Source organism: Orcinus orca, chromosome 17, assembly GCF_937001465.1.
Source record: "Orcinus orca chromosome 17, mOrcOrc1.1, whole genome shotgun sequence".
Classification (NCBI taxonomy): Eukaryota; Metazoa; Chordata; class Mammalia; order Artiodactyla; family Delphinidae; genus Orcinus; species Orcinus orca.
The window spans coordinates 79,542,638-79,569,240 of NC_064575.1; the positions used below are offsets into that span (position 1 = coordinate 79,542,638).

At 54.1% G+C, this 26,603-nt stretch overlaps 1 protein-coding gene across 4 annotated transcripts in view; it reads right to left on the reverse strand.

Moving 5' to 3' along the window:
* Positions 1–2,817: 2,817 nt before the first annotated feature.
* Positions 2,818–26,603, reverse strand: part of ST3GAL1 (ST3 beta-galactoside alpha-2,3-sialyltransferase 1) — an 87,944-nt gene continuing 64,158 nt past the window's right edge. For 2 of the 4 annotated variants that reach the window (XM_033419753.2, XM_049700326.1), the window contains exons 3-8: positions 19,026–19,933; positions 13,027–13,223; positions 11,709–11,888; positions 10,397–10,442; positions 9,158–9,277; positions 2,818–7,271 (exon numbers count right to left, since the gene is read on the reverse strand). In XM_033419753.2, the coding sequence (XP_033275644.1) occupies positions 7,098–7,271; positions 9,158–9,277; positions 10,397–10,442; positions 11,709–11,888; positions 13,027–13,223; positions 19,026–19,337 (1,029 nt within the window). In that variant the 5' untranslated portion in view covers positions 19,338–19,933 and the 3' untranslated portion in view covers positions 2,818–7,097. Of the gene's footprint in view, positions 9,278–10,396; positions 10,443–11,708; positions 11,889–13,026; positions 13,224–19,025; positions 19,934–24,555; positions 25,027–26,603 lie in introns of all 4 variants that reach the window. The other 2 variants (XM_049700325.1, XM_049700327.1) reach the window with 2 other exon arrangements.

The window sequence follows — 26,603 nt, forward strand, 5'->3', positions numbered from 1 at the left end:
CACTAATCCCATTATGGGGCCTCATCTAAACCTAATCATCTCCCAAAGGCCTCATTTCTAAATACCATCACACTGGGGGTGAAGGCTTCAACATAGGGATTTTGGGGACACAATTCAGTCCGTAGCAGTGGGGCTGGAGTTGAGTGCAACCAGTCTCTGAATCCTTCCACATGACCACAGATAAAAGGTGTGGCGAGGTGCCTAGCATCTCTGAGAAGCAGGTTACCTGGAATTTGCTGATTCCATGAAGATCTGATGCTTCAGCTGAAGATGACCAAAGAGCTGTGACTCTGACATGTGGAAGGGGCGTCGTCTGGCTCTTCAGGGCTCCAGAGTTTGGACAGACCCAGTGGTGGGCTTTGGGTGCAGGGTGGGGGGGGGGAGAGGGGAAAATTCATCATCATCATCGTCCCACAGATGGATACTGATGAAGTAGGGCTGGTTAGTACCTGAGCCCCGGAGGTGTTTGGTGGGTGCTGACTCAGTGAATGAAGCAGAAGCGAAGGAGAAGCTGGCCCTTCCCCAGTGGGTACAGAGGGACCCATGAATCAGTGGCGGTGTTTCTTCTCAGACACTTAGAAGCACAGCATCCTGGACCTCACATGACCTCCTTGCTTAGGAAGGGACAGACTTTTGGTGACATGACTTTTGTGAATCCTGGTGTAACTAAACCACCTTCCAAAGGCATTTGGAGGACGGGGCACCAGAGGGCCTGGGGACACCTCCACGTGGTGGGTGACACTCAGGCGGATGGGACAGGCACGCTCTGAGAGACCTACTCACTCACGCACAGGGGCCAAGTGACATCTGAGGCAGATCCCTAAACACAGCTGGACATGAAAAATGATGATGAAAAAGAAAGGAGAAGAAAAAATGAGGGGGCGTATGTGGAAAACACTGAGGATCATTGAATCTAACACCTGGGATCATATACTCTCTCCTTTCAATCTTGGTGTATGTGTAAAGATCCTTATGGTAGAAAGTAAAAAGAAATTAGAAATATTTTTTGGTTGGTTTTTTATCTATTTTTAAAAATTTAACTAACTTATTATTTTTTTAATTTTAAAACAATTTTTATACAAGTTTTAAAGGTTACTTTCCATTTACAGTTATTACAAAATATTGTCTATATTCCCCATGTTGTACAATACACCCTTGAGTCTATCTTATACCCAGTAGTTTGCACCTCCTTCCTCCCACCCCGTGCCCTCCACAGTGCTACCCCCCATCCCAGCCCATAACCACTGGTTTGTTCTCTATATCTGTGAGTCTGTTTCTTTTTTGTTATTACTAGTTTTTGTATCTTTTAGATTCCACATATAAGTGATATCATGCAGTATTTGTTTTTCTGTCTGACTTACTTCACTTAGACTCAGGCCCTCCAAATCCATCCATGTTATAGTAAATGACAAAATTTCGTTCTTTTTTTTTTTTTTTTATCCCATTAGCTCTTTGTTGAACAATCAAGTGCGTGTTTGGAGCAGCCTGAGGAGTGTTGCTGGGTGGATTTCCCCAGGGTTCCCAAAACCAAATCCTGGGAGACCTGCATTTGTGGGAAGGGTCGGGTGGTGCAGAGCAGGCTGGCTTTGGCTTGTCTCTGGCGGGTGCCTGAAGGGTCGCAGAGAAATGCCTTTAGATGCTCGGGGCTCCCTGTGGAGGGCCCTGGCTGATTCCTTTCCCTGCTGGGGTCTCCATGGAGTGAAGAGTTCCCGCCTGGCCTAGCTCATCCAGTGGGGCTGGGGTCCATGTGTCGGCACCTCATGGCCACTTGTCCACATTGCAGCTCTAATGTGATACCAACTAGAAATAAATTGGGGTAAGATGGGTCTCTGATGGAGTGGAGGGTCAGGAAGCCTGTTAACCATTGATGAGAGAAGGTCCCAGGTATGGTAGAACTCATTTAACCCTCAACGCCTGCTTATATGGGAGGTACTTCATCACCCCAACTTTATCCATAAGGAAATATGCACAGAGAGGTTAAATAACTCGCTCACACTCACACAGCTAGTAAGTAGGAGCCCAGGCAGCCTGACTCCTGGGCACCTGTGTTAATCTCTGCACCGTCCTATCCCGGAGGGGCTGCCTTCAGAAAGTCACCACAGACAAACTTCTCAAGTGACTTGGGAGGTGTCACCACAGAGAACAGGGAGCCCCAGATCTGGAGAGGGAAGGCTTGGCTTGAACCTCACCTCTGCCCTCAACTGCCTGCCCCCATTCACCAGCTCTGCAGGGCTCCTGAGAGAGTTCAAGATCGTGCCCAGGGAGGCGTTGTGCAAACTGTAAAGTGCCACGCAAATCGGGAAGTAGTATTATTTACACCAGCTTTACAGAGTCCTGGTAGTGGACTGTTGGATCTATTTTAAAAATTGGGCAGTTTGTGCCAGCTCTGGATCAGACTTGCATCCATTCATGGACGAGTCTTCTTTGGGAAGGATGGACACTAATCTGCCCACATTGGCCTATTTCATTCAGCAAACGCTTGGAGCAGCGGGCTTGTGTCTCCACCAGCCTCCTACGATGCATCTATTCTTGATTTCATACTCCCTCTGCTGGCCCGTAGAGTGGTCCCCGTTGGACAGATGAGGCAGCTGAGGTTCAGAGAGGTTGGGCGACTTTACCACAGTCACACAGCAGGGAGAAGGCACGGTTGCATCTGAGGAGAGGCTCTCTCTCCATGTCCTGAACATCTGGGCACTTAGTTCAGGGCAGACACTAACACAGGAGGCGTCTTTTTAGGACTGAAAACATCTCCTGAGCGGAAACCTCAAGAGATAGCACCAAGGTACAGCCCTCACAGAAAAACGACAGACACACCCAAACAATAAAATAGCTCTTTTTTTATTCACTTTGATTCGGATCATTGGAAATGTTCAACAATAAATTAAAAATAAAAAACAGAGCAGAGGCTGAGGAAGGCAGACTCTTGCCAAGTTCATTCAGAAGAACAAACACTTAGCTGCAAAACCTGGGAGTCAGGCAAGGGGGGGGCAAAGAACGCAGATTTTAAAACACCACCAACCAATCCAACAAGATTGCAAAGAGGAAAAAGTGCTCAGGAAACTTTGGCTTTGACATGAATTCAGTTAAGTGCTAACGTGATGGCGCACCCATGTCCATCCTACCGGGGCCCTGTGAGGGCTCCCAGGTTAAAGCTGATGTCTGGACCAGGACGTTGGGCAGGAGGGCGACAATGGCAGTTCAGAAGCTGAGCAACGGGGTCAAGTTCAACACGAGTACGGACCTCTGATGGTCTGGGAGGGAGACAGGAGGCCAGAGGCTGGCTGCTTGTAGGAAATGCAGTGCTTTGGGTAAGGACAGACTATGTGATGCTGCTTTGCCTGGCCCGCTGTTCCTCCTACACCCTCTTCTTTTTTTTGCAGAGGTGTCGTGGACTGCCCCCCAGGAGGGCTCAAAACTTGTTAGCCCAGATCCCAGGAGAGGATGACCAGCCAGTGGCCTGAGGCCACGTCTGCTGCAAACCAGATGTCCACGATGGACACAGTGACATCCCCGAACTCTGGGGGAGCGAGGACAGTTGCCAGTCCCTGATGGCACGTGGCTGGAGTCCAGCCATCTTTGGCTTCCCTGGAGAAAGCATTTCCGACCAGAACCGTGAGAGGGAGAGTGAGCTCTTTTCAGTTTTCCATTTTTCCTTTGGGTTCAAGCTGCCTTGAAGAGAACAGTTAAAGCAAACATCACAGTTCTCAATATTCTCTGTGATTCTATCCCACCTTTGATCCAGAGGGCCAGATTGCGTCGAGGTAGGACTGGCCTCTCGCTGGCCCTTCTGGCCACGGCAGAGCCTGGGATGCCATCACGTCCCCGAACCCACCCCCAATCCCCGCAACAAAAATCGCCTGCCCCCGTTCTAACCTGGCTTCTCTCTTTTAGGTCCTATTTCCTTGGGTCTGCCTTCTCCCACTAAGCCCAGCCCTCGTGGTTTGCTGGACGATGCCTGGTCAAGCCAGGGTTTCAAAAGGCATCAATTCAAGAACTTGCTTCTCTTCCCCAGATCACTACAAACCGACCCTCCTTTCTTCCCCTACAGGTGGGTGAGAGCAGGGGCTCCAGGGGTCGTGTGGCTGCAGACATTGCTTTGCTCAGCTGAGAAAGCAGCCTCTTCACTCCCTGGGGGAGTCAGATGTCTGGGATGTTGGTAACATCCTTCTCCCTCATCAGTTCCGCCTTTCGGCTTCAGGCTCAGCACTGGTTACTGCAGGCTTCGTGCCCGGGGCTGGTCTCCAAGGAGCTCTCTGCCCGCGGAGTGGACAGAGCCCTGGGCTGGGATCCCGGAGCCCCGGGGAGCCCAACTGCATATACTGTTCATGCAAGAACTTCCTCGTGTGGGTGCTTCTTGTCCTCCAGCCGATGGCCAAATCCCCGTGGGAAACACTCTTGTCCAGTTCTCAGCCACCTTTACCCCGGTATGGGCCCCGCTGGTTTAAGGCAATGGTGCGTTAATCCCGGCCACAGTGGCTGGCTGGATTCGGGTAGGCGGCCGTTGTTAAGCCACAAGATGATGTCTGCCCCAGCTCTGGGAAAGCATGATGCTATCTCCTCCACTGGAAGGACGGTGTGAGAAGGCCGAGGCTACAGCTTGCCTCGGGCCACCGTGGGCAGCCTGAGAACGAAGCCCGGCGGTGAGAGGCTTGTAGTCCGAAACCTACACCGACTACAGTTCTTTGAGGGGTTGGATGAGCCTGGCTGGGAAAGCCCACCTCTGGAGCCAAGAACACCCTATTTTGGCTCAAAATCTGTTTCACAACTGGTTCACTTTTGCAATCACTTGCCTTCTCTGGCGTTGCTTTTCTCATCTGTAAAATGGGATCCAAGGGCTGAAAGGCATCTCACAGTGGACAGCCTGGTGGGAAGGAGAGGTGGAGTGGGGACCAGGCGGCCAACCCAGGTGGCGCGCAGCTCAGCTGTGGACACCTGTCTGCTCTGGGGACCTGACTCAGCACATCCAGGAAAGCTAAGTGCTCTCTCTGACCCCATCATCCTGAACAGACTTGGCTTTCAGGAGAAGGGGAGAGCGAGCTCAGGGGTCAGCCCACACCGCTCCCTGCGCCAGTGTCCATTTCTGCAAGGTTTGTCCCTGGGATTAATCAGCCGACCAGCACGTTTGCTGAATTCTTCACGTCAAGGACTCCCATGAGCTCTAGCCTCTGAGGATTTATGCTCGGAATAATGACCTCACAGCAATTTACAAGCCTTTTATCAGTCAAGAGGGTCTTCAATTTTGCAGAATTTTAAAGCTGGAACAGGTTTTTGTTTGTTAGCTTTTAAAAACCACTTTCTGGATCCTGAATCTTTGAGAATCGAATAAAAACTGGAACCTCTCCCCAGGAAAATACTCATATACAGGGACTCAGGGGAAAAACAAACGCGGTGTGTGACTTCTAGGGATGCTTGTGAATGCTCGTTGCCATCTGTGGTCCATTTGTAATTCCTCTCTCCCCATTTGCAGAGGGAGAAAGTGAGGCTGGGGAGGGCAGGGCTTACCCAGAGGGCTGCAGGGAGCAGCGGAGGCGGCCTCCTGGCTTCCCAGACCAGGACACGGTCACAACTCCGCAAAGTATCAGTGGCCTTTTAGGAAATGCTCTTGACAGAAAAAAATGGGCTGTTTTTTTTTGTTTGTTTGTTTTGTTTTGATTAAATGTCAGCAACTGGAGGCAAAAATCACTGTCATTTCACACCTGCGACTCTACTCCCCACCCGGCCCCAAGACAGTGCCGCTGGGTTTGGCAATTCCTAGCCTGAGACTCAATTTAAAGCCCGTAATGAGAAATAAGAAAGGTAGGACTGGGAGAGAAGGAGGCACAGAGCATCCCACAAACCTACCGACCTGACACCCCACGATCTGCCCACCAGCAAGCCCTCAAGCCCTAGACACCACAGTACCCCAAGTCTCAGGATTCCTACAAAACTGGCTTCGAGCGTCCGCACCCCAGCTACCAGCCGAAGCGAGAGCAATTGAGTCACAAAGTGCAGATGACGTCAGTTGAATTTTAAAAACAAAACAATAAATAATCAGGAAGGCTGACAAGGAAGAGCGAGCAGCTGGGACGTGAAGGATGAGGTATGACTTCTCCCCTCTGATGGTCACGTTCCTAGGATGACCCTGCAACCCCCAGGACACCACACAGGTGACCAGGAGGGATCTGGCCCAGAGCGTAGACCCCTGGGGGAAACTGCTGGCTGGTGGCGGCCTCCTGCACAGCTCTGGAAGGTTACGGGCACCAAATCCAGTAGTCTGTGAAAATAAGTCCCCATGGCTGACGGGCCTCTGGATGGAGCCGCGTATCATCTGAGCTTTGTTCCAACTCAGACGCTGGCTCAGGGAACTAGAAAACTGTCCCCGGCTACAGAGTAAGGGGAGTGCACTGCTGCGGTCCCCTTTCCCAAGTTGGGGCTCTTGCCTCATTTCAGCCAAATGCATGCATCTCTCTCCCCAATACAAAGGCACACAGAAGGCGTCAGATCTGCTCTCAGTCATCATGATAAACACAAAGATTGATTACTCAAGGGAATGGCAGCTGGGGAAGGAGACATCTGGATACTTAGAGTCTCTGAAGACCTGTGGGTGAGGAGCCCTCCTGGCCACCATAAATGAGCTTTGGGCAGAAAGGGGAGGCGTGGTGGTCCTACCATGTGAGGGAGGCCCCACATGGCTGTCCTGGGGGTCGTCCTCACCCAGGAACTTCACAGCGAGAATCAGAGCGCTGGCCCTGGACCCCTCGGCAGAGCAGAGTCTCTGTGCATCCTCCCCAGGAGACCATCCTCTTCTTTAGAATGTGGGAATCTTCGGATTGGACCTCCCCCACAGTCTCCCCACCTTCCCCAGCCCGGAACAGCAGCGAGAGGGGTCTCCCCACCCCAGAATGGTTCTGAGACTTGCCCTGCAGCCCTGGCAGGGCTCGGCAACCTTGCTGAGTAGATTCTACCAAATGTTGGGGTGCAAGAGGCTGCGAGGGGCACCTGGGCGCACCCCTGAGGCCGGCCCTCCAAGTTCCCAGAGCGCAGTGGCTCTGGCGAGAAGCTGGGGCTGGATGTGGAGAGATGCGCTCTGGTGCATCTGTCCTTAGCCCTTCACAGCGTCATCTTCCCTTGAAGATCCGGATTTTGTTGATGGATGCCAAGGTGGCCGTCACATTGGACTCAAAGTCCCCATCGTGCACCCCAGTCTTTCGAAAAGCCCCTGCCGACGGGTTGTTCTCCCAATAGTGGTGCCAGTTCCCTTTGCTGTCCGCCCCGAAGCCGTACAAGTCCACCTGCCGGGGCAAAGCACAGGTGAGAGCCGGACAGCAGGGCTGCAGGTGGACCCTCTGACAAAGAGAGCCTGCAGGCACCCCCAGCATCTGTAAACACCACTTCCAAGGATTCACAGAAACCCTTCTCCAGGAGCCTGGAACTCCCAGAGGCTTGGGGAAGCAAAGGCAAGTTGAGTAAAAAGTCAAGTCCAATGCCAGAGCGCACAGTGGGAGGCTACTGCTTGTGGGTGGCCCTGCGGGTGCTGGGTCCACCTCTGGGGAGGCACAACCTCTTCTCCAAGGCTTGAGGAGCAGGGCTTCGAGGCCCAACAGCCTGCCTCAGATCCCAGCTCTACCTCTTGCTGATACATCCTGCAAGTCCCGAATCACTTCTCTGAGCCTCACTTTCCTCATATGGAAAATGGGGCCAAGAGCGATGACCACAGTGAGGTGGGCGGTAGCTCTGATCCCTGCCTTCCCTTGGACGAATACCCATCTGGTCCGGGGGTCCTCACTGTCCGGTGGGCGGGGCAGGGGGCGTGCTTCCCATGCATGACAAACTTTTACTGAGCACTTATTCTGTGCCAGGTGCTGCATTAAATCCGTCAGAGTTCAGGCGGATGCTGGCGCGATCAGGGATGCAGGAGTCAGGTCTCAGCCCCTGGCGCTCCTAAATTATAACAAGCACCAACCGGGCCCCCGTGGGGGACAGGGGCTAACGCTGGGGCTCCCTCAACACCAAGGGCGGAGGGGCAGGAGGCCGACGAGAGCAGAGAGAGCTCTTTCGAGCAAGTGACACTTGAACTGGGTCTTGGAAAATGAGCAGAAGGTAACCAGAAAGGGACGGGAGGAGGGGCTTCCAGGGAGAGGGAAAGCTATGTGGGCCGCAGCATGGCAGACAGCTTTCAGGGGTGGGGACCCACCAGGGGCAGGAGACAGCTCTGTGGCAAGTGCAGCCTTTTCTGAAAATGCCAGCAGGGACACGGGCCCGCCCCAGAGCATGCGCTAAGGGATGGGAGGGGCATTTCTGAGGCAGAAGCCCACGGGCTCTTTGACCAGCCAGCTGGAGGTAGGGGCTTGGTGGGGAGATGAGAGGCAGGTATGGTTTCTGGGGTGAAGGGCAGGCGAAGATGGTGGCAGAACAACTGAGGCAGAGACGGTGGGTGGGCCTTGCTACCCCCTCGACCCCTCCTCCCTGCGATGTCCACTGATGAGCCTGATGGGGTGAGGGCGGGGATGGGCTGTACGTGACAAGAAGGGACAGCGGAGTGCCCTGCCTGAACCCAAGGCCAGGGAAGAAGCAGGGGGCACTGTGGTCCCCGTCCTGCTTCACTGTCCACGGGCAGCAAGCACCCCAGATCATTGATGGAAACTCAGGCCCAGGCTGGCGTACGGCGAGGCGAATCCATGATCGGAAACACACGGTTGGCAAAATCACTGATTCTCAACCTCCGTGAACAGTGGAACCCCTGGGTGCCGGGTTTCCAACCTCAGGAATTCTGGTGGAAGTGGGCTGGGCTGTGGCCTGGGGGCCGGAATTTAGCTCCACAGATGATTCTGATGAGCAACTGAGATCGAAACCACAACCCCGTACAGCTCCCCCGATTATAATATACTCCTGGGGGCGAGATATGCTTATATTGCCCCCAGATCAGATCTGAGCTTCCACCTGCTGGGCCAGGCTCTGCCTTGCGACCTAAACTTCCCGTGCGGGAGACAGTGCAAGCCTCACTGTAGAGACAGGATCAGAGCTTCTAGAAGAGACAGGCTATGCCGGGGCCGGGAGGGGGATGGAGGTCTGCCTGACTGCAGGCGCTCTCGCCACCCCTCTTGAGAACACAGAATGAGGAGCCCTCGGTCCCCGACCCCCTGGGGGGGGCAGGCAGGCATGGGGGAGGGGGTCCTACCTCATCACAGATGTGCAGTGAGAAGATGACCGAGAGGATGCCGGTGGATGGGTACCGCCCGTGGCCCTGCAGCCAGCTGTCGAAGACGTACTTGATGAAGGCTGGGTGGTAAATCAGGATCTGCGGGAGGGAGGACACGGTGAGGGGTCTGGAGAAGGATACCAGGCCTGTGTTAGGTGCCACACACTATTGTAACCTCGGGGGACCCTGTTGGGACTGGAACTCATAACCCTGCACTCGGGGTGGGGGGGTTAACGTTCTAGTGGAGAAGATGGATCGTGACCTAAATCACTGAGACACAGAGGATGCTAGAAAAGAATGATGAGACTACAGAGACAAAGCAGAGAAAGGAGATAAGGCACTGGGGTGGGAAGGCTTGCAGACAAGGTGACATCTGAATTACAATCAAATGCAGCCAAGGAGTGGGACATGAGGCTGCAGGAGAAGGTTCCAGGGAAGAGCATGAGCTGGGGGCAGGGACACTCCTGTCACACTGCAGGAAGGCACCGAGCCACCCGTCTGCCTCACATGGGCCTGAATGATCTCCAGTCCGTAAAATGACCCCGCATGCCAGCTCTCCCTCTCCTCATGTTACAGATGAGGAAATCGAGGCTCAGAGAGGCTAAGTGACATGCTCAATGTCACACAGCCACCATCGGGAAGACATCAGCTCCAGCCATACAGTGACTAGCTGTGTGTCTCTGGGCAAGTTACCTGACCTCTCTGAACCTGATCTCTCCATCTACACATGACAGTGTATGCAAACGTCTGGTGTGGCGGACACTTCATTTCCTTCATCCCTCTGCCCTTTGCCCACGTCTTAGCCAACCCCATTCCAGGGCCCACTGGGGAAGATGCAGATATGGAGACAGGTGACGAGGTCTGGCTTTGCAGATGCTCATGCTGTAGGGCAGTGGTTCTCGAACAGCACCAGCATCCCTGGGGGGCTTGTAAAAATCCAGCGTTTCTGATTCAGCAGATCTGCGGTGGCCTGAGGATCCGCATTGGTGACAAGCTCCTGGGTGGTGCTGCAGGTCCAGGGTCCAGGCTTAGGGAGCCTCTCCAGGGTTCGTCTCTCCACTCTCTAAGCGGGGGGCCACCAGCCCCAGCAGCCCGGGGGCCCAGGGGCTCTCCGCCGCCCGATGCTGGCAGAGCAGGGAGACGGTGATCTCCGTCCTCACGCAGAGCCTTGAAAGCGAGGCTGAGCTCAGAGGACAAGGCACCTGAGCCTTGACTCACCTTATTCTTTTTCACCTTGATCTTCGTGGGGACAGGAACGTAGGTGCTGCGGGAGGACAAGGCAGGTGGTTAATGTGGGAGGGGGCTGGCGGCCTGGGCATCAGCTGGTAGGGGCAGCTGGAGACGCAGGTGGGGCAAGCGGGAAAGCACACTCATTCCCCAAGGGACCCCACCTCCTCGCAGTGGCCCATTATGGACACCAGAGGGCGATCGTGGCCCATTCGAGGACCTGCTGCTGCATTATGCCGCCTTCTCCCAGAAAGTTTAAGAAGCGGGATTGCTCCAAGCCGTGCACACAGCACAAGCAGCACGGAGCGGGGCCCACAACACCCATCCCCCGCTGCTGGGACGCTGGCTGATAGGCCCACAATGGCCCCTTTTCATCTGCAAGATTTCCCGTGCCCCCAAGATGGCGGTATACGTGCCTGGCCACCTGGGTTGCATCTACCTCGGGGACAAGTCACGTTCCAGCTTGTGGGACCAGGAGGGAGGGGCCGGCAGCGGAGCCCTGGCTGGTCCAGCTCCTCCCCTGGCTGCGCCCGCTTCCCTCACTGCCCTCCTCCTCCGAGCACAGCCCCCCCACTCCAGCTTCCCGCACCCAAATCCCTCGGGCTTCCTAACCAGGCCTCAGACAAGGAGGCTTTTGGCCATCTGGGCACTAAGCCACTTCTCTTCAGGCAGGTGCGAGCCTGGCTCTGCGAAGGGGCCAAGCCTCCGGGTCTCCCTGGAGGCTGGAGGTCATGAGAAGGACTAGTGGGAATTCACTGAGACCCGTGCCAAGTGCCCGGAACAAATCAGAAGACGTGAGCTCCTCGGTGCTCAAGGCAGCCGGAGCCGACGTGCTCCACGCCCGGTCTCCCCGCCCGCCCCCCAGCCCGGCCGGGGCCATTCTGACGGTTTGAGAAGCGGGGGCGGGCGGAGGCTGTCATCAACGGGGAGCACCCCAGAGATGAGCGTGGGGTCAGAACTAACACGTGCTGTGTCCTTTCCAGCGGGGCTCCCTCTCCCGAGGGGTCTCCAGGGTGTCTGGGGAAGCAAAGCTGGGAGGTCTATTCGGAGGGGCGGGAAGTCACGAGGAAGAGGAAGGCCGGAGCTCCGGGTGCATCGGGGTGATGGGAGGAGGGGTACCAAGAAGAGCCAGAGGGTCTGGAGGCGGCCGGGGGACTGGGGCTCTGCCCTCCAGGAGGAGGCCTGGGGAGGGGGGTGTTCCGGGGGAGGAACAGCGTGGCGGGGGGCTCAGCGGCCCTCACACAGCAAGGAGCAGCAGCGGGACAAGCAGTGCCCCTCCTCCAGGCGCCCCGAGGGGACTTACTGGGAGATGGTGCCTGTGGTGGTGGCGCTGATTACCCACTGCAGGTCGGTGGTCTTGAAGGGGACCAGGACCATGCTGACGTTCTCCGCCAGCTCCCGGAAGCTCTCGGGGTACACGAGGTGGTGGGTGGTCTTGCTGCCCACGTCGGCCTCAAACCCTGCCGTGGGGGCCTTGTTCATCCTGGGAGGGGGAGGGAGAGAGGACAGGCATCGCACTGCGGCACCGATTCTGAGGGTCGGCTTCAGCTCCGCGAGGCTGTGCTGGGCCCCAACTTCCGCATCTGTGAAATGGGGGCAACTGCGGCACAGCTCAGAGGCTTTTGCTACTTTTTTCTCATTTATGATCTCGAGTGAGCCTGACCATCGCCACCATCGATGGCCTACTCTGTCCTGGTCCAGTGACACACATCATTGACCCTTAATGATGACAGTGTCCAGTACGTACTTTATGGTCCTATTTTTATGGCCAAAGAAATCTGAATGCAAAGAATTGATCCCAGGACAAAGAGTAACCCAGAGGCAGCCTTGAACTCAGGGCCTGTCTGACCCTGAACCTGACTCTTTCCCCCTCACCATGGACATGCCCACTGGATACCAGGTACACTGAGGCTCCCTGAGGCCAGGTGAGTGGTCTAAAGACAAAGTCAGAGACCACAGAAACAGGGGATGGTTCTAGAAGGTGCCTGCGCTTCTCATCTGAGTCACTGGTGCCCCTGGGTCGGGTGACTGGTGTGGGGATGACAAGAAACGTGGGAGAGACGTGGGGCATCTTCCTGGAATACCCATTTTACTTGGTGTCAGGGAAACATATTTTACATTAAAAGTATATAGTTACGTTATGGCCTAAATGGCAAAACAGAGACGGCTTTTATTTTATTTATTTTTTTGGCAGCGCAGCTTGTAGGATCTTAGTTCCCAGACCAGGGATGGAATCCCGGCCCCTGGCAGTGAGAGTGCTGAGTCCTAACCACTGGACCGCCAGGGAACTCCCAGACAGGGATGGGTTTTAAAGATTAAACAAGAGTCCTCAAGTTAGTCTTGCCCCCTGGCCAGGCCTCTCAAGGCCAATCTCCCAGCCCCCTGGGTACCTCTGTGTATGGTTTCCTCTCTCCATCCAGAGAGGTCCTGTTGGTCCATCTGCAATGCAGATGGGGAAACTGAGGCCCAGAGGGGGCAGTGAGGGGCCCGGGGTCCCCAGGTAAGGCTGGGCACACCCGGACTGGGGTCTTGACCTCCTGACGCTGAGCCATGAAGCCCCTGCAGCTCCAGGGGCCTGGGGGGCAGCGGGGTGGCCTGGGGGGCGAGGGGCTGGCACCCACCTGAGCACGAAGTCGTGACTGTCTATCTGAGGCCCGTACCAGGACTCTCTCAGGTTGCCAGAGTTGCCCACGACGGCACAGCGCCGGCAGCCCACCAAACTCTTCTCCAGCAGGGGGTCCACGTTCCCGGGCACCACCTGGAACAGCTCCTTGATGGTGTCGTTCAAGTTACTGGGCTGTTTCTCCCGCTGGAGCCTCTGTGGGCGGAGGACGCAGGACACAGTCAGTCTGGATGTGTTACCTCAGGCCCCCGCTGCTGGGCCCCGAGCCCCCTGTGGTTGGTGACCCAGCCCCTCCCGAGTCCCCTTCTCTCCGCTGGGCACCTGGAGATGCAGGCGGCTTAGACAGCCACCTCCCCTGCCAGGAGCCCAAGGGCCACTCAGGGAGATGGGAAGGCAAGAGATCATTCACTCATTCTACAAAGGTTTATTGAGCACCTATGTGCGAGGTACAGCTCTGGCCTCGACGCAATGAGACTGGCTGGTATGAGTAAAGCACATGGGAGAAGGGTCGGGTGACCCTTCACGCTCGCCTCCCCTCCCCTCTGTTCCCCTCACCCTCCCGCCTCTCAGCTCCTGCAGCTCCAGGACCACCGGGCTCCAGCCAGACTCAGGAATCAGCCCTTTGCCGGATGCATCAAGGAGTCCAATGTCTGCTTAACAAATTGTTTTCACACCCACACCCAAGGTCAGCTGCCCTGGGACCTCTCTGACCCACAGGCGGAGACAAACACTGGGTTTATCCTGAGGGTGACCAGCCCCCTGGTTGGCCCAGGGGTTTCCCTAGAAGCAGGACTCTCAGTGCTAAAAGTGGGATGCGTGGGTCTCCCTATTGAGCCCTCTCTCTGTACACCCACGTCCTTCCACTGCCTCAGGGGGAGCTCGGCCATGCTGCACAGTGACCACTCGCTGATGCACATTACTCCCCCCCTCAGAGTGAAACCTAGAGAGATTTCCTAAGAAGCATCGCATCTGCCTGTGTCACCAAGCCGCAGGGCTGTGTCACTTCAAAGGCAGACGAGAAAGGATGCTCTGGGGCCCAGGTCGGTTGAGCACGTGTCCCGAATCCAAAGCAGGATTTGAAGCCAGGCTTTTATAAACCCACCTTGAAGTCTCTCCCACAACATCACCCCTGCCTCAGAGCCCTGGAACCTTGACCTTTGGAAAGGCCAGTCCCTGAGCTTGGGGAGGGGTAGGTGGCTGTGGGGTGAGTCCCACCAGTTACTCGCAGCCCCAGGGACAGGAGAGGAGCTGGGAGAGAAAGGGGAGGCTAGCAGCTGCTTGGGCCACTGTCTAGGAGGTCAGTGACAGGGGGATGGCGTAGGGAGATCCCCAGGCATCTGGTCCCCACCTGGCATTGGAGGAACTAGCATCCCCAAGGAGAGGCACACCAGGAGGCCTGGATGGTCCAATAGATAAAACCACCCAGCATCTCCTCCAGCCTAAGACACTCACATGCTGCGGGAGCCGCAGGCAACAACATCAGGACCGCAGACACACTTCTACTTAGAAACATCACTGGTTACAATAAAAGAAAAAGGGGAAATAGCAAGCGTAGGTGAGGACACTGGAACACTCGTGCCTCACTGGTGGGAATGTAAACTCGCGCGGCCACTGTGGAAAACTGTTGGGTGGCTTCTTGGCAATTCCATTCCTAAGTGTTAAAAGGAACGGAAATCAGGGAATTCCCTGGCAGTCCAGCGGTTTGGACTCCACGCTGAGGGCCCAGGTTTAATCCCTGGTCGGGGAACTAAGGTCCCACAAACCGCAAGATGAGGCCAAAACAAAAACAAACAAAAAAAAGAACTGAAACCAGGGTCATGAGCACAAACTTGTTCACTCGTGTTCATTGCAGCATTACTCACAATAGGCAAAAGGTGGAAACAACCCAAGTGTCCATCGATGGATGAATGAATAAACAAAACATGGAACGTGCAGACACTGGAATATCATGCAGTTATTAAAAAAGGGTCATTCTGATATATGCTCCCAATTGATGGATCTTGAAAACACTTATGCTAAGTGTTATTTCACCGGCTTATTTGCCGGACACAGAAGGACACATATTGTACGATTCCCCTTACAGGAGATACTAGAATCGCCAAATTCTAGCATGTAGAATGGCTGCCTGAGGGATGAAAGGGGTGCCGAGGGGGGTGGTTATTAATGGATACAAGGGGCTTTTGTTGGAGGTGACGGAAGCGCCAGGTGCGGGTAGTGGTGATAGTAACCCAGCATCGTGAACGCATTTAATGCCATGGAATTGCACACTTAGAAAACAGCGATAAATATTATGTTATGTATATTTTATGACAATAAGACAAAAATTATATCCAGGTTAAACACCTGCTCCGATAGGATCTCCTGGGGCAGCTCCAGGCTCCTGAATCACCTGGGCTAATGTGTGACATCTGGGCAACAGAGCTATTTCTCACAGGCTCCCAGGTGATGCTGCTACTGGTGCAGGGACCACACTCTGAGAACCCCTGGGAATGAGGACCACAGCCAAGCTGCCCGGCAGGGACCTCCACGGGGGCCCCCACCCAGGAAGAGCCCTGACAACGTGAAGATGCGCTCAGAACCAGAGAGTGTCCTCCATGCATGTCATCGCCTCGGGGAGCATGCCACTGCATGCTGGGTTAAGGGAGCAACACGGCGTTCTTTAATCCAGCGCTCGGCAGTATTTACTGAGCACCTACTATGTGACACGTGTGCCTGCTTTGCCTCAGGGGCCCCGGGGTTTGAAGGCTCACAGCCGGCAGGGTACCCATGCTGGGAGTGCAGCATCACGTTGTCCCGTCCACCTGCTACTGACTTACCCCTCTTTAACGATTCACTTTAAAAAGTAAGTTTATTTTTAAAGGAAATCTCATATCTCTGCCACAAGCGGGAAGCAAGAATTACTTGGCAGAAGTAAAAAAATCTGTCCAAAAAAAAAAGGAAAGTGTCCAGTACGATGAAAACAAAACCACTTTATTTGATTCCAGCTCCATCCCGTTGCTTGCCCAGGCAAGCCGCCCTCCTTTGCTAGAACCAAGATGGGCAGGTGTTAGAGGCACATCATGAAACAAGGAGCGACATTTAATCCTCGCAACTTCAAAGATGGAAAGAGAATTAAAGCCGAATGACATCCTCGCCCTGAGCGTGATGCGATGCTCTTAAAGGCCCTGCCCCTGTATCACCAGGAATCCCGCTGCCCCACCGGCTCACACTTCAGGAATCTTGGCTCTGTTTCGGACACTCATTGGCAGGAACGGAGATTGAGGCCCAGAGAGGGAAAGATCTAGGCCGCGGGGTGAGTACAGAGCTGAGTAGAACTCGGGGACAGCGGGCTGGAATCGAGCTGTGTTTCTGGGGATTAGAGCCCTAAAGCATCCACTCACCAGCTGGGGTAGATGAGGCAGGTCAGTACCGCTATGTGCCCGTCTTCCTTGGGAAGGAACTCTCTGACTTCTCTGCCTTTTGTAAATGACAACGGAAGTCCCAGAGGGCTGCTGACATGCACGCAGGAGAGAAAGGGCAGAAGTTCCAAGACGCCCTTCTCCCCTCTCACTCTTCCTGCCTAGTTTCCAAGCAGTGTATTTCTTGGTCTACAATCAGCGCTCAGGCAGCGGCTGCTGCTGTTGTCAGAGGCTCCCTGGAAGCATCAAGTCTTAAGGCAGAGCCTGGAGGCAGAGGCTGAGACAGCCAGCATCACCCCACTGCCGCAGGACATGGGGGACTTCGTGATACCCAAGGCACCTGAGCTGTCAGCCCCCAGCTCCTGAAGGCTTCTTCCCGATTCCCCCACGCCTGCCCTCCCTCCCATGTGGGTCTGGAGGAGCAGCGGTGGGCAAGAGGACGGGAAAGCAAGGGTGCCTTGGGGCAGGCGGCCGGGTCCCAGGCCTGGCTCTGCATGGATGGCTGAGTGACCTCAGTCAAGTCCTTCCCCTCATCCCGGAGACAAAGTAGAAGAGGGAGCAGACACGAGGGGTCTGCTCCAAACCAGGGCCCCGAATAGGTCTGGGGAACAGCATGTCTAGGGCCAGCCCCTCTGACACCTGGCATCAATCACCTTCTGTGGGCTCCCGGCCAGCCAAGCATCCTTCAGGGCATTTCCCACCAGGCACGTCATACTTTAAAAGCAGGGCTCTGTGTTTGGGGTCCTAAATCTGGATCTGTCAGACATTGTCCTGGCTGTCTGGGGGCCTTTATGCAGAGCTACGGTGCCTGCTGGAACTCCCAGGGTGTTTTGTTCGTTTGTTTTTGTTTTTTTTGCGGTACGCGGGCCTCTCACTGTTGTGGCCTCTCCCGTTGCGGAGCACAGACTCCGGACGCACAGGCCCAGCGGCCATGGCTCACGGGCCCAGGCGCTCCGCGGCATGTGGGACCCTCCTGGACCGGGGCACGAACCCGCATCCCCTGCATCGGCAGGCGGACCCCCAACCACTGCGCCACCAGGGAAGCCCCCAGGGTGGTTTTTATTTCAATATTCTGTGTCTCCGTCTGGAGGGACGGGAGCGCTTGTCAGATGTGGTGTCCTGATTCTTTACTCAAAACATGTGGTCTGTGTGTTGTCAAGGAACCCAGAAGCTCTAAAGCCCTGCTCCTTTCTGTTGATTTCTATTCATGAGGAACCTTCTCCCCTTCCTTCCTACCCTGCAAAATCCCTTCCAAGAGGCTAAACTCCAGCAAAGAAGGACTGCACATAAGGGCTGGGGTGGGGACGTGGGAGGACAATTTGATGAAACGGTAAGAGCCACATGGGAAAACATTCAGCCTTCATAAGTGCTGAAAGAATGCAAATTCATTTTCCCTTGCCCGTTAAAACAGCAAAAATAAATAAAAATGTTAAAACCTAATGTTTGCGGTGCTATAGAGAAAGCTGGTGAGGTGACTATTACTACCTCAGTCTGAGAATCTGAGAGGAAGAGCTTCCTCAACATCACCCTTGATAAAATATAGAAAGTCAGGAGCAAAACCCAGGGACCCTGCGTGCCTATCACCCATCACCCTGCCTTGTGCTGGTCTGCTTTCCCTTCTCCTCCAACCATCCCTGCAAGCTAAAAAGGCAAGGCTGTTTCTTTCCATCTCAGTATCTTGGCATCTAATAGATGCTCAATAAGTCTTCAATGAATGGATATTTCTCACTCCCCTTCAATCCACTTTGCGCTCAACAACTAGATCAGATCATGGACCTCCCCTAGTTAAAATTCTACAGTGGTTTCCTGTTGCACTTAGAACAAATCCCAGGCTCCTGGCTGTGGGTCCTGACCACTCCCAGACGCCCGCGCTCACGGCCACACACAGCTCCAGCTCCTCCAACACACCAAGCGGATGCTGCCCCAGTGCTCTCGCACTCGCTGTCCCCGTGACCAGCGGCACTTTCCCCAAATCCTCCCGCAGCCGGCGCCCTCTCCGCCTTTGGGTCTCAGCTCAGTTCCCGGCTGCTCAGAGACCTTCCCGACGAGCCCATTTACAGAGGCCCCTGCCCCGAGTTTCTCCCAAACCCCTTTTATCCTCCTCCGAGCACTTCTATCTGAGTCTATCTTGTTTATTTGTTTCTTATCTGTCTCTCTCTGCCAGGATATAATTCCATGAGAATAACGATCTGGTGTTTTTTTTTTTTGGCTTCTCCATACTCAGAGTGGGTTAAGTAGTGGCCTCGAAACAGATATGCCCAAGTCCTAATCCCTGGAACCTGCACCTTGAGCTCAGGCTTCTGCCTCCGGAATCGCGAGAGGATGCGTTTCTGTTGCCGTAAGCCACCACCCGTGCGGTCACCTGTTACGGCAGACACAGGGAACTGCTACAGAGCCCTCTGCCCTGATTTATAATATATACAGGAGATCCTCAATAACAGAGGCTGAATGCATGAACCAACGCACGTACGGATGACCAGCATTCTGAATACCGCCAAGCGCCTGGCAGGGCCCCTGGTGCACACTTGGGTCTGAGCGTCTGGCAGGCAGGGGCCGCCCACATCTCACCCCCAGACCCACACTCAGCCGCGGCTCTCACCAGCCACCAGCTGTAGGTGTCTTCCTCCAGGAGCGCGTTCTTGGCCGTCAGCAGCGGCTGCAGGGACCGGTTGAATCTCTCGTCGAACCAGGAGGACACCTTGCGCTCTCCGATGCAGCGGGCGCAGGTGCAGGGCCTGTGGGGGTAATTCATGAGCCTCCTGAAGTTGTCCGAGAGCTCGAGGACCATCTGCCTGGGGAACCACGCGGTGGCCACCATGGTGTGGGAGTAGTTCAGGAAGAAGGAGGTGAGGAAGATGAAGAGGGTGAGGAAAGTGAGCACTTTGAGAGTTCTTTTCCTCGCGGTCGCCATTTCTGCTCTCCTGACGCGGGGCCTCCCAGGGATGGGCTGCAGGAAATCGTGCCTAATTGAGGAGGAACTTCCACGAAAGATCCCAGAGACAGAGGATCGACTGCAAGGCAAGGCGGGGAGCCCCAGGGAGCCTCAAAGCCTCCTATGGCCACTGCTGCTGGGCAACGGCCACCCGGCTGTGCCCGACATCACCCGCGACACTCAAATGCTAAGCGGACCACTTGTGGCGGGGTGCCTCTGCTGGCGTATAATTTGTCTTTTCAGGAAATAAAGCGGCCTGCTTCCTCAGCAATCCTTAAACAGCCAATAATGTCTCCTGATGAAGCTTTAATTGAAACTTGATAACAGTGATTTCCTTTCCCATCCAAGGGGGTTGAGGGGTAATTAATCCTTGTGACAGGCCAGGGTCCCTCGGAGGTGAGGGCCTCGAAGGAAGGGTCGCGGTACAGGACAGGGTCAAGCTGTCTTTGTTACCGCCCTCCAGAGATGACGGTGTGTGACAATCCTTAATTAGAACTTGGTCTTGCCCATGCTGTCACCAGAGATGTGGCGGTGAAGCAGCCGACTTGACAAAGGCACTGAGGGTTGTCTGTCATCTGCACAGAAAAGGAGGAAGAAAACAGGATGAACTTCTATTACTTTTTTATAAAAACCATTTCTCTCTCTCCACTTCCTCCCATCGTCTTCCGTTCTGTTGTCAAGCCCATGTGGCAAGTGGCTGCAGACAATATTTTACCCTTTTGAGCCTCAGTGTGTGCATGTGTACAGTGGGATGTTAACGCCTATCCTTCAAGGTTGCTAAGAGACACGGAAGGTGGCCCCCCCATCTTTCCTGCAACCAGAACCTAGTACCTTTACGAATCAGACCTAAGTTTGTGAAATGAGTTAATAACGCACGTACAGTGCCAGGTACACAGAGATTGCCAAGGACATGCTACTTTCTCTCTCCTTCACTCTCTGTCTCTCAGATTCTAAAGTTCAACCACAACCAAAATGGGATGCTTAGGGGGTGGCCCAGGCTTCCACCTGGCCCAGGTTCAAGTACTGGTTTACCAGTTGTATGGCTTTGGGAAAGTTATTCAGCCTTCCTGACCCTCAATTTTCCCTTCTGTAAAATGGGATAGTAATAGCTCCACTTATATAGGACAAAATGCTATATGCTGGGACTTCCCTGGCGGTGCAGTGGATGAGAATCTGCCTGCCAATGCAGGGGACACAGGTTCAAGCCCTGGTCCAGGAAGATCCCACGTGCCGCGGAGCAACTAAGCCTGTGTGCCACAACTACTGAGCCTGTGCTCTAGAGCCCACGTGCCACAACTACTGAGCCCACATGCTACAACTACTGAAGCTCACACGCCTAGAGCCCGTGCTCCACAGCAAGAGAAGCCACCACAATGAGAAGCACGTGCACCACAATGAAGAGTAGCCCCCACTCGCCGCAACTAGAGAAAGCCCGCGTGCAGCAACAAAGACCCAATGCGGCCAACAATAAATAAATAAATTAATTTTAAAAAATGCTGAGTTTCTGGTGTTCATTAAGTAACTGCTAAAGTTTCATTTTCCGTTTTCAATGTACGAATGAATGTTCTTGGACGAGCCACTAACAGCCAAACAGGATGGTACAGTCACACATACCTGTTTCCTCAGATGATTGACAAAGTATACCATCAGCTAGATAGGGGTTTCCCAGGTTGTCCTAAGAAGAAACGGAGATTCAAAGAGATTAAATGACTTTCCCAAGGTCATGGGGAAAGTAAGAAGCAGGATCTGAATCCAGACCCACACCCCTCTGACTCCATGCACCTGGAGGGGCCAGGGTACCAGAAACACGAGCGGGAGGTCTGCCCTGGACGGGACACCCTGTCTGTTAACTGGGCTCCAGATGACCATAGTTGGAGGGATACAGAGAAAGCTGGGAGTTATTTAATCAAAGAAAGCAAACCAGGACTCCTCAAACACTTGTAACACAAGTTCCCACACCTCACTGACTTTCCGGGCTTCTGCAGAGTGCAGCTGTGGTCACACCTCTGCACTTGAACATGATTCCCTTTGGTACTTGCCTGGAACGTGCCCCTATCTCTATCTGTCTGATCAATTCCTTCCCCATCCTCCACGTGTAGACTATCAACAAGCAGGATATATTTTTTCCAGGAAAGCAACAGTGGAAGGGAGACTGATTTACCTTTTTGGTAGAAAGAGGGGCAGCTCAAAAATCAGATTAAATCCACAGTGCCTTCCTGGAGGCAGCCAAGGCTCAGGATGTGTTGCCTCCACTGCTTCCTCAACACCTCAGCCCGGGTGGCAACGTCTCTCCATTTGCCTACTGCTCCACTTTCTATTTGTCGTGACCATGTGACTTGTATGTAGAACCTAATGGTGTCCAGAGCTGTCCCTTCCAGCTGTCCCCTGCTTCTCCATCAAGCACCAGCTCTGTCATCTGAGTTAGATTAACCTGCTTATCCTCAAGGGCGGGCTCTGATCTAACTTGGCAGGCAGAGGGTTCCCACCCCTCTTTCCGCAGTCATTGGTCCAGGGATGGACTGTAGCCTAATTCATCTGGAGTGAAACTCCTGACTCTTTGCAGTGGGGGGCAAAGAAACATTCTTTTGCTCTGGCCAGTTTGCTGTTTGGATGCGAGGTCAGGGTCGTACTGGACATTTTGCTAGCTCACTGGAAGAGGCGAACAGTGTTGAATCCCGTCGATCCAGCCCTGCAGCCCACCCTATGCCTTGACTTTTCAGGGGCCTGAGAGAATAAATCCCCTAACTTGAAGCAACATGACTGACCCACAGGTCACAGTTGCTCCTGCCTCTGGGCACCTACCCAGACCGTCCCCGCCGTCCGGAAAATCCACCCCACCCCACCTGGCTCTGATTCATTCTTCAGGGCTCAGCTGGCACTGATCCTGGAGGGAGGCCTGCCCACTGCCGGCCTGAATAGGGGCCTCTCCTGGCCTCCACAGCATCCTGGCTCCACTCTGCCTGTGCTGTGTACTTAATCTGTCTCCTCCCTGAGCTGGGAGCTCCAGGAGGATAGAAACTCAGTCCCACTCATTGTCGTGGCCCGGAAACCGGGAACACACATGGCATGAAGGAATGCAGAGGTGAATGAAGGGGAAGAGCCACCAACTCCGAGTGGAGACCTGAGCAAGAAAGCACAGACTAAGAGTCGGAAGATTCTGATTCTCATCAGGTTGCACGACCCATTTGCTGTGTGACTGTGAACAAGTTACCTAACCTCTCTGAACCATCCCTTCAACAGGAACATGGGGCTGACAACACAGATTCTGCCCACTTCTCGAGGCTATTAACCAAGCAAGATCTGTCCATTCACGTGATTCACTCGCTGCATATCTGCTGGGGCCCTGAGCTGTGCCAGGCTCTGGGCTGGGTGGTGGGGGACCCATCATGAAAGATTCTAAGGTGGGAGCTTCTCAGGCATCTGCAAGGCTCCAGTGCCTTTGGGAGAAAGGAGGCTGGTGTCCTTGGATCGGAGAGGAGCATGTATGTGGCAGGTATGTGGGTGGGTTCGAGGGTGTGCGGGACTCAGAAGCCATGATTTCTCTGAGGGACACGGAGACCCACTGGAGGGTCTAAGCAGAGGACTCACATGGTCTCATTACATCTGTCTTTGTCATGAGGAGGGCCCATGATGCTCTTATTGACTCTGTATCCTGATGCCAAGGGCAGAGACAAGTTCACTGAAATAGATGATTACTGAACCATGTTGATCGAATAAAATTCTGAATGAGAGGTTAGGTTCCCTACAACGTCCCAGCTCCACGAGAGATATTAATGTTCTACACTAGCGCTGGCGGAGGCCGGGGGAAGGTGTGGTGAGAGTTGGGACAGAGGGCAAGGCTGAGCTGCCGAGGTACAGGTTGTGACATCCTCCTCCCATCCAGCTGGGACGTCTTGGTAGCTGCATCTCTGAGGCCAGGGTGCTTGTTCTGAACCCACCTACCAGCAGACACTTCCAGGCTGGTATCAATTAGCACTTTTGAAAGCCCTGGAAAACTGCAGTGGAAAAGCAAGAACAGCCCTCCACCTTCCCCTTCCCCCCCAGCCCCAGGGAAGAAAGGAGGAATGCGTGACTTTCTGCACTCTGTGATGTGAGGCAGCCTGCTACACACGGGGCGCGCCAGCCCTGGCACCCGGAGGTGGAACTGAGGCCAATACACCATGGGCCACAGATCTCCGCATGCCAAGAGTGCGGCCAGGGACGGAGGCTGGCCAAGCCTGCCAAAACAAAGAGGACGAGGAGAGGGAGGGGGGAGGAGGACACAGCTCCCTGTCCTGTCTGCAGAGAGACAGTCATCTCACGGCCACACACAGGAGTTCTGGGAGAGGCACAGCGGACGTGGATGTGACGGGCTAACAGGGTCACTGCAAAAAGCTGACGCAAGTTGGTGTCCTTTCAAGAACTCAGAAAGTAGGGATTCCCCGAAGGAGGGTCCCTAATGAAGATATACCCCCCCACCCCGCCAACAAGGAGAGAGCAGCAATTACCAGCCACCGAGAGAAGAGTTGTTTCCAATACTCGGAAAACCAAATGAACGGACAGTATGGGTTTGTGAATGTTTCTTTAATGCCTGCTGAACTGCACAGTAGTTCTAACAAGGCTGGGATGCCCTCCTAGCTCTGCATAGCCTCCTGCCCTATGACTGTTGGTGAGATGACCGAGTGAACGGTAATATCAGCACTTCTGATATAGAGCTGCCATGACCGTCCTCCACGGGGTCCTCACGTCATCTGGGTGAAGTGAGCCATCATGCTTATTTCCCTGAGAGGAGAAACTGAGGTTCAGAGAAGGCAAGAGACTTGTCCAAGGTCACACAGCGAGATGGTGGCAAAGCCAGCACTTTGCTCCAGGCTCCTGCCTCCTCCTGGGCTGTCCTCTGTAGACACAGCTAAGTGTTCTGCTTCATCAGGACTTGCTCTCATTTTCATTTCCTTTCTTGTCATTTCTTTGGGTTTGTAACCTGTCATCTTTTCAGCTTCCTGAGATGGATACTACCTTGTCCATCCTCTCTTCTGCTGTGTCTAATCTGTTTAAATTATATACTATATTCATTTCAGTTGTATTTTTCAGTTCTAGAATTTCCATCTGAGTAATTTTTAAAAATAAGTTCTAGTTTTCAGGTGAAAATCTGCACCTTGTCATCTATCTTCCTCCAATGATCCATCAGAGTTATTCAGTTATTTAAAGACCGTCTCACCCTCATGACATTTGGAGGAGATGTGGGTCTATTTCTGTTGTCGATTTTCTCTCCTTATCTCTCTTTGGTCATTTGGCTGTCTCCTGGCGACGGTGGATACCGCATGTGCTGGAAGTGTAGCAGTTGAGGATAAGGCTGTCCTTATTCAGGGAGGAATTTGTTTGCTCCTGGAGCTAGGTAGAGCACGGGCACATTACCTTGTTCCAATTGGTGACCAGGATGATTGGGGCCGCACTTTGTCTTCCTGATGACTAGTTATTTCTGGCTTGCCCTTACTTACAGGGCATAGCCCTTCTTAAAGGAAAGCTAGGAGGCCTACCAAGAGACCTCTTCCTTGCACATTCTCACTTCCAATTCCTGCCTCCCCTACACTGTGAGATTGTCAAAGGCTCAGTCTAGCTTCTCAACCTCTCAGCTTCCAGCTTGTTTCCTTAGGCTCTGGTCCCACGCCACTGAAATTCCGGCAAATGCCTTGAAAGGAAAAAGAGGTGAGGAATAATGACTCTGCCTGTGGTTTCTGTTGCCCTAGGTTCTTGGCCCCTTAATTTTAGCTGACTTGGTAGTCCCGCACTACACTTTCATTTCATTTCTTTACTGTTATTTTTTATGTCCAGCCTCGTGGGACTGCTCGACACTGAGCTGCTTCTCTCCGTCTGTCCTCTGGAGCCTCCCACGAGCCAGTGCATCCCTTGGGCAGGCAGGCGGCAGGAAGCATCAGGCTCACCCCCGCCCATTTCTCTCCTTCCAGGGGTCTTCGTCCCTCAAGTCCTGGCTGCCTGGTTGTTCTCTAAAACCTTCGAAGAGCTGAATTTCTATCTTACTCAGCTCTTACAGTCCTTGGTGGGATAAGTGGTCTGACACAAGCTTCAGCCACAGCCCGACGTGGAAGGCATGGAATCTTTTCTCTGCCACTCTGCGTGCCTGGCGTGGCGCCCTGCACATGATGAGGGCTTGGTGGATCCGGAGAAGGGGCAGGGGCAGAGAGTCCCCAGAGGTGCCAGGGCAAAGCTCCTTGCACCAGCTGAGTGAGTGGACCGTGGGAGGGAAGGAAACAAACCAACAAGCAGAGGGCTGCAGCTGCAGCCTCTCATCTGCCACCACTTCCCTGTCCCGGAAGAGGCCCAGCCCCATCTGCTTTCACTCTGCTTCCTCACACAGCAGCTTCGGGACACACAGCGAGGTGACTGGCTGCCTCAACCATCCTGAGAACGTGAGGAGCAGTGGTGGGGAATTAGCATCTGTGAATCTGCTGATCACGGAAAACTGGATCCCACCACGTCCCGGCCTTTGGGGTCCTGGCTGGCTTTACGTGAAGGCACAGGGTGGCATGAAATCAGAACTGACTGGTGAAGGGCCCCCAAACCTTCCATCAGAGAAGAACAGCTCTGGGGGAGTGGCCAAGATGGTGGAGTAGGAAGCCCTTAAGTCCACCTCCTCCCATGGGCCGAATAAAATTACAACAGAATAACTATTGATGAGAAAGACCAGAATCTAGCAGAAAAGATCTTCTACAACTAAAGACATAAAGAAGGAACCACAATGAGATGGATAGGTGGGGCAGACTTACGTTATATTCAGGACCTCAGGTAGGCAACCCACAAACGGGAGGGTTATTACAGCTGCAGAGATCCTCCCCAAGGAGTGAGAGGTCTGAGACCACACTGGCCTCCCCAGCCTGGGGGTCCTGAAACAGGAAGACGAGCCCTCAAAACGTCTGGCTTCGAAGGCCAGCAGGGCTTGCTTTGGGGAGAGTCAGAGGACTGTAGAAAATAGAGCCTCCACTCTCGAAGGGCACATACAAAACCTCATACCCTCCGGGACCCAGGGCGGAAGCAGTGACTTGAAAGGAGCCTGGGTCAGACCCTAATGCTGATCTCGGAGAGGCTCCCAGAGAGGCAGGAGGCAACTGGAGCTCACCCTGGGGGCACAGACACTAGAGACAGCCTTTTTGGGAAGCTTGTCCTACCACGAGGATGCTGGTGCTGGCAGCACCATTTTGGAATCCTCTCTATAGCTTATTAGCACCAGGACCCAGCCCTGCTCAACAG